The 7,361-nt window shown below is 35.4% G+C and overlaps 2 protein-coding genes across 2 annotated transcripts; one reads left to right on the top strand and one right to left on the bottom strand.

Moving 5' to 3' along the window:
• Nucleotides 1-725: 725 nt before the first annotated feature.
• Nucleotides 726-1,890, top strand: LOC145065730 (uncharacterized). The gene is made up of 2 exons (XM_079012790.1): nt 726-1,012; nt 1,631-1,890. The coding sequence occupies exons 1-2, from the start codon at nt 821-823 to the stop codon at nt 1,703-1,705; spliced, it is 267 nt and encodes an 88-aa protein (XP_078868916.1). The 5' UTR covers nt 726-820; the 3' UTR covers nt 1,706-1,890.
• Nucleotides 1,891-2,296: 406 nt separating this feature from the next.
• MSH3 (homolog of DNA mismatch repair protein MSH3) lies at nt 2,297-6,824 on the bottom strand. The gene is made up of 10 exons (XM_079012789.1): nt 5,655-6,824; nt 5,384-5,557; nt 5,041-5,304; nt 4,661-4,882; nt 4,316-4,567; nt 4,082-4,213; nt 3,742-4,002; nt 3,549-3,620; nt 2,857-3,483; nt 2,297-2,779 (listed from the first exon to the last, which is right to left on the bottom strand). Exons 1-10 carry the CDS (start codon nt 6,690-6,692, stop codon nt 2,564-2,566), a joined length of 3,258 nt encoding a protein of 1,085 aa, XP_078868915.1. The 5' UTR covers nt 6,693-6,824; the 3' UTR covers nt 2,297-2,563.
• Nucleotides 6,825-7,361: the final 537 nt, after the last annotated feature.

Here is a 7,361-nt window from a genome sequence, read left to right on the forward strand (position 1 = left end):
TCATTTTGAATTTAAACTATCTAGGTTCAAAATGAATTTGTAGATAGTAGGCATAATATAAGTTAAATTCTAACTCATAGAAATATTTGTTTAGACATGATATACTATTATGTTTAAGTTAAATTCTAACTCATAGAAATATTTATTTAGCTATGGACTTCAATTATATGAATTTTTTATATCAAAAGTATGAATTTAAGATACATGAAATTAATGATGTTTACTTATAGGTATTAAGAAACTTGTACATATTTTTGTCAATGTTATTCAAGTTATTCATATTTTCTAATCCTTATTTTTAATACTTAGCGAATTATGTATTGATGTTATCGATAATTTTCTTGTAAACTTACAATAGATATATTTTTATAAGTTTTAAAAATTAAACAAATTTAACAAATCAGGTACCTTGTATTGAAACATCTACTCGTTGGTTCCGGTTCTGGTTTCAGTTTCAATATTTTAGGAACCGTCAATTTCGGTTCAAGATAATTAGGATGGATACCGACTTATGCTTATCCCTAGTTTACTAATCGAGTATCTATTTCTTACATCCCACTTATAGTCTTACCCTATTTTATATTTTATGAGATTGAAATAGTTTTAGTGTTAATGTATTATAGTGTTTTTTAATTAATTTCAACAAATGAGAAATTAAAATTGAAATACCAAATATAAACTAACGTCGCAAATGGGCTCGCTGTGCAGTGAAGTGGAGGGCCTATCCCCAAAATGTACCGATAGCCAATAGGGCACCAAACCAACTAAACCATTTTTGCTTGTTCGTCAGAAGTTCGATCGAAGTGGTTGACGAGAGAAAATGGGTGGAGGAGGAGAACATCACGGCGACGCAGCCCACGGCCATGGCGGAGGGGATTTCAGGACCAAGGTGTGGACTATGAGCGGTGGTCCGAACTGTCGCCCCTTGCACTGGAAGCGCAACACAGCGATCGCCATGGCTGGTATTTTCCTCGTTTGCATCCCCATCGCCATGAAATCTGCGGAGCTTGAGGTCTGTTTCTATATACCGATCATCTATCTCTCTACTCTCGCATGTTTCTCTCATACTTTTTATAGAAATTCAGTACTTACAATGTGGGAGATCTGGATTTAGGCTTACCTTGACTTTGTTGTAAAAAAATTAGGGTTTGAAATTTCATGGGCCTCAGTTCCAGCTTGCGTGGTTATAGTGAATTTCTTGGTAGTAAATTTTTTTAGGATTCATCATTTCAAACTTTGTTCATCTTTGATCCGTCTGGGTTTTGCTGTTGGCTATCTATCTAGTCCCCTGTGGTAGCAGAGCCCTAATCATAATAGCTCCATAGACAACGATTTAACTAAGAAGACCTATTCATTAAAGGTTCACCTCCTTCACCCTAGTCTGATCTTTTGTATTCAAATCCGATTTATATGGGTTTGCATCATTGTGATGTTACCATGGTAGTCTGTCCATGTTCACAGTTACACTCTAGGTTCTTACTTTTTAGTTCTGTACTTCTGTATAATGCAAGATGTCAACTTTCAGTTTATGTGATACTTAACCAAAGGAGTTGCATTTTGGTCTCATCTAATCTCTGTTATATCTGCATACTCTGATTCTGCGTTGTGTGTATAATGAATGATATTGCAGCAACGACCACATATGCCTGTTCGACCAGTTCCATCACAGATATGGTGCAAGAACTTTGGGAACAAAGACTATTGAGTTGTATTAGTTTCTTCATCAGAACATCGAACATTACAAGTTTTTGTTAGGCAAAATGTTGTTGCCTTTTTCTTGAACATTGTGGGAGTTATGCTTTTATATTTGTGTTACTGAAGATAAAAATTTGCTGTTGTTTTGGTGCATAATGTTAAATTCAATAAGAAAGACTTGTAATTTTCTTGCTCCTTTTTTTTGTCTCACAAATCACCAATTTCTTTTTCTCCTAAAAGTCAAACAAAACAATCGAATACTTTGTACTTGAGACCACACAAACATACAGCATTAACTAGATCACTGTAAGCCTACAAATTGGATCTTGATCCCTTTGTTGACTTGCACTTGATAAGAGTTGACCTTATCCATTTGTGTCCATCTCTAATCTAATCGATGCCTTTAATAGCCAAGAAAGAATTAGCTTCATAAAATCGATATTTATTTCTTGATTTATCTTTTTCTTAATATATGACAAGTGATTGCACGTCTTTTGGCCATCTTCATAGTATTTAATGAAATTTATGACAAAAACAGTATCACTGACTAACATAGTTTACATTCCAATTTAACTGATGAATTTACAAACCAAATAGAAAATAAAAAACAAAGAAATATGATTAAAATGTATTCCATTTTCCACCAACCAAACCAAACATGTAACAGATTCCGATTCAAGCAACAGGAACACATTGTTCCTGTTACAAATAGAAGGTGATTATACCTGGTAAAAGACGTTTTTGACTAGATAAATACATATCTGATCACTCTCACACCAAGTTTAAGTTACATCATCATCTCAACCACCATAGAACTAGCGCCTTACAAGAACATTATAAGCAGAAACAAAATGAAAAACTCTTTTTACTAATTTCTCAATTCAAGTGCAAGGCTTCTTGCATGCTTCAAACACTCAAAGCTTTTTACAGGATCAACATCTTCCAAAAACGCCAAATTCAAATTTGAAAATATTTCTTGTAAATTCTTATCTGCCATTGCCAACCTGCTTTTACATCTGTCCCTCACCACCTCCTCCAATTTCACTGCCATCTCACTCCCTCGATTTATACACGACAAAGGTATCTGCAACACAACAAAACAAAAGATTAACTTTGACTATCTCAAAAAGTCAAAATTCAAAACTCAAAAGTCAAACTGACCTGTGCAAGCTGTGCAACTTTAAACCCAAAGCTCCTTTCCGAAACACCACGGACAAGCTTATAAAGATAAACAACATCTTCATAGTCGCAATCAGAAGGGTTAGATTCGTCTTTTTGCGATGATGATGTCAGATATGAAACATGGTAAGACCCCACACGCCCACCAAACCCTTTTGTCATATTAACTATTTCTGGATAATGAGTCACAAACAACACCATGGATCTCTTTTGTTCTAGAAGATACTGCAGTGTAGCATAAGCAATGGCTACACCATCATGCGTGCTAGTGCCTCTCCCAAGCTCATCAAGAATCACTAAAGAACGGTTTGTGCAGGCATGAAGTATATTAGAAGCTTCACCTAACTCTTCTAGAAACGTGCTCCTTCCCTGTTGGATGCTATCAGAAGCTCCCATTCGTGTGTAGATCCCATCTAATACATGGAGCTTTGCTGACGTGGCAGGTACATAACAACCCACTTGTGCCATGATGGCAATCAGTGCCACCTGTCGTATATAACAACTCTTTCCACCCATATTTGGTCCCGTCACAATTTGACAATACTCTCCTTCTGAATGTAAATTTGTATCGTTTGGAACAAAATTATCTTCTAACATTGTCTCCATAACCTGTTTATATTCATTTCATGGTAATAAATATGTATTTAAAAAATAAAAAAAATGATGTTACATACCGGATGACGACCTGATGATATACAGATTTGAACAGGTTCATTATCATCAACAAAAACAGGGCGAGTGTAATCCTAATAGATCAAAAGCAGGTTGAATTGGTCAAAATAAGGGACCAAAAACGCAAACATCAGTTACACTAAGGGACCAAAAATGTAATTCATTCTCAAATTTATAACATTAAAAGAAAGAAACCTTTTTTCTTGCAAGTAGAGCAAGAGAATGTAAGCAATCTAAGGATGCTAGTGCTTGAACAGCACTCTGAAAGTCTTGATAGAATCCTGTGAATTCTTCTAGAAATTTCTGCCAAGTGGAACGGCACACGATAGCAAGCTCCTCGTTTGCTAATGATAAATGGTCTAAAGCTGTTAATACCTCCGGTGCATGATAGCGTATTGCCTTTTTAGTACTGTTAACCTTCACCCAGTTCGAAGGCACCTTTACATTTACTGGTAACTGTGAAGGTAAAGCTCAGTAAAAAGATATATATTTATAGATAATTCAAAATTATAATTTATAAAAAAATATAAATTACCTCTATCAAATGTGTCGTCCCAGACACACTCATGAATTCCAATTTCTGATTTTTCAGTTGTTTGCGGTATATATTAATTAATAAATCTAACTTATCTTTTTCTTGTTTCACTTTATTCCTTGCTGTAGCAATCTGGTAATCAGTTATAAAACACTTATAAATAACTAAATGAAGATAAATTAGAGATCATATATATATATATATATATATATATATAACTTTATTTGTAATTACCTCTTGAAATTGTCCTTCAGAAACAACAAACAGATTGGATATGTCACGCTGTTCAGCAGCTTCTGTATTCAAGGCAGACAGCAGCCTTGCTGATGTTGAAATTATGCTGGATGATGATGCCGTCAGAATCAACTTTTTTAGCAACAGGGACTGAATGGTCTTTTCAACATGGTTGACTTCATTCTCTTCTTCAACTTGAAGCTTCTGAAGTTGTTTTCCAGACACTAAGATGGCTTGAATAACTGCTATGAACTGTATAGGAAACAGTCATGTATAACTAACTGTCTAGATTAAGTGCTTAACCCATTAAGCTCATTAAGTTGGAAAGTAACAACTCATTATTACCTCTGATGCTGTGGCAGTTCGATGGAAGATTCTAGTAATTCCACGTTGAATATCAGGTAACTTTCCTAAATTAGTAAGAACTAAACTAAGAAGTTGATGAAGATTGACATCAGTGTGTCTTCCATCATTAAATTTTTTAGAAAAACCCATTGATTCAAGAATCTCAGAAATAGCATCCAGACGTGCACTGATCATTCTTTTGTCACATAAAGGATGACTCACCTGGATCATGAGGTGGCGTGGGGCCCAATTAGCAAACATTAGATTCCTTAGAAAAAGCAATAATGATGATTATAACAAATAGCTATAACACAAAATGACACCTTTTTAACAGTTACAACAAAATGACCTAATGATTAATAAGATAGATTAAAGTATACCCAGTGTCTGAGAAGCCTTGAGCCAAATGTAGTAAGAGTGTGATTCATACAGCTAAACAATGAGCCAGATTCAGATCCATTAGAGTTGTTCTTCAAAACCTCTAATTGCTGCATTGCATTGGCTGAAAGTGTCATCTCCAAATCATTGGAAAAAGGGCGAAATGAAGCTCCTAAACACAAAATCCTCTCAAAACCAAATTGTTTCAGATGGTCAATGGTCAATGCTAATGCTTGAACAGCTAAATCAGGCATACCCATAATCGCCTACACATAAAAAGGGATTAGATTTAAAAAAAAAAGTAACACATGTACATCATAGTAAGAGATAACAAGAATCACACACCTCAGTTGCATGATGACATTTTGTTTTTTCCTTTTGAGTATCATTTAGAAGGCTATCACCTATTTTATCAAAAGATGACAATACTTCAGCAAGTGCACCACCATTTGTATAGCGGTCTCTAGAGGCACGTTCCACCCGGACATTTGAAGCGGGCCCCGCGTATGCTACTAAAAACTAAATATGAAAACAGAGATTCAATTAGCAAACAATTTTATTCAATATTTACACAAGTGTAAAAGTTTTATTGAGTTGAAATCAAGTAATCAACTACCTTCTCTGTTAGCTTAGAGAGGGGATCAACAAGAAGCAGTTCAGCAGGAGACAAGCTCAATATCTTAGCCTCAAGCCCAGTTCTTAGCAAGTTATCGTCAAATTCTCCAAAAATAACATCTCCAGTTGAAATTTCAACAGCAACAATCCCAATTTTCACATCAACTCCACTTTCATTATTCCCCTTGTCGTCGCCAACATTTACATTTTCAACGACAGTAACTAAATAGTTATTACATGATCCACACCCTTCTTCTCCTCCTCCACCCACATCTTCAGATGCTTCAAGTGTGGCCTTTGTGTACAATGCTGATAATCCACGACAAAATGGACCCATTTTATTTGACCCGTGAGCCTTGATTGTTGCGGTTTCGGTCTGTTTAACAACGCCCACTTTGTACCCTGCGCTTACTAGTCTCCTCACATGGACGTTTAATCGGTAAGTGGGTATACTAGCTGTTAAGAAATTGTGATCCATGTGTGCGTAGATTCCCAAAACCCTAGCGGCATTCTCAGCGTCTTCACCGAAGAAACGAAACTTGTAACCAACTTCAATCATTAAAAGAACGTCTTTGTACTTAGCTTTAAGCTCTACTACCTGCTGCTCCAATGGGGTGTATTTGGGGTTTAATGGAGCCTTAGCATCTGCAGTAAGAACATTAGCTGTATCTTCTTCAGAAGGTTCTAGAAGTTTGCTAAGAAACTTTTCGTGAAGAGTGGGATTCGACAAAGAGGGTTTAGGGTTTTCACTGGGTGGAGATTGTTTAGTTCGAGAAGATTCCGCAAGGTCGGGATTGGGGGATAATCGGGGGGTTTTGGAGGGTTTTTTGATCGGGGATATGAGCTGGGAGGTACGAAGGCGTTTAAGAGGAGAATATGTGACGGTGGCGGAGATTTTAGGGGGAGGTGTTGATGAATTCGGTAGAGGTGATTGCGACGGCGGCGGTGACGATGGAGGCGAAGTTGACGTTGTGGAAGAAGATGGCTTTGGTTTGGGGGCGAAGAAACGGGAAATAGCTTGTTGTTTTTGCTTTCCCATGACGGTGGCGGTGCGACGGCGATATCGGATTTTTTGTTTGAGGATTTTGGAGTGAGGGCGGTTATGTGAACGTATTGGCGCGCTTTTCGTTTTCTGAATCTCGCTCCATGGGTGGAAAGTGGAAACCAAAAGAAATTTAGTAAAATAACCAAATTTCTTCGTAATTTAGTCAGATATAATAGCACTAGTTGTGAAACCCGTATATTATACGGGTTGATTAAAACAAAATGTTAAGTACGAACGATTAAATAGAAATTTTATTTGAATTTGAAATTGAAATAAATACAAATTATGAGAAAAAAAAAACATGCAAAAAATAAATAAATTAAAATTATGTGTTTAGTGTGTACTAAACGGGTTAATTATAACAAAATGTTAAACATAAAGGTTTAAACTGTAAATTTATTTGAAATTAAATTTGAAATTTAAAATTTAAAGTTTAAATTTAAAATTTGAAATTAATAGTCATTATGGTAGGTTTAATTTATGGAAACTAAATTAATGATATATTGAAAATGAAAATTAAAGTAATGACAAGTGGAAAATAAATATATCTCAAATTATAACAAAATGACATGTGACTAATTTTATGAGAAAAGGACATGTGGCAAAATCATTTTCATTTATTAGGGTAGATTTATTCTAAAATAAATAGTGAAACTGTGGATG

The sequence above is a fragment of the Lactuca serriola genome, chromosome 8 (assembly GCF_051521515.1).
Source record: "Lactuca serriola cultivar US96UC23 chromosome 8, Lser_US96UC23_V15, whole genome shotgun sequence".
In the NCBI taxonomy this organism is placed as follows: Eukaryota; Viridiplantae; Streptophyta; class Magnoliopsida; order Asterales; family Asteraceae; genus Lactuca; species Lactuca serriola.

Excerpts from the sequence above, each read along its gene's own strand:
- LOC145065730 (XM_079012790.1), top strand. The coding sequence starts at position 821 with ATGGGTGGAGGAGGAGAACATCACGGCGACGCAGCCCACGGCCATGGC. Across the intron at positions 1,013-1,630 it reads TGAAATCTGCGGAGCTTGAG|CAACGACCACATATGCCTGT; the intron begins GTCTGTTTCTAT and ends ATGATATTGCAG.
- MSH3 (XM_079012789.1), bottom strand. The coding sequence starts at position 6,692 with ATGGGAAAGCAAAAACAACAAGCTATTTCCCGTTTCTTCGCCCCCAAA. Across the intron at positions 4,003-4,081 it reads GGACGACACATTTGATAGAG|TTACCAGTAAATGTAAAGGT; the intron begins GTAATTTATATT and ends TTACCTTCACAG. Across the intron at positions 2,780-2,856 it reads AAGTTGCACAGCTTGCACAG|ATACCTTTGTCGTGTATAAA; the intron begins GTCAGTTTGACT and ends GTTGTGTTGCAG.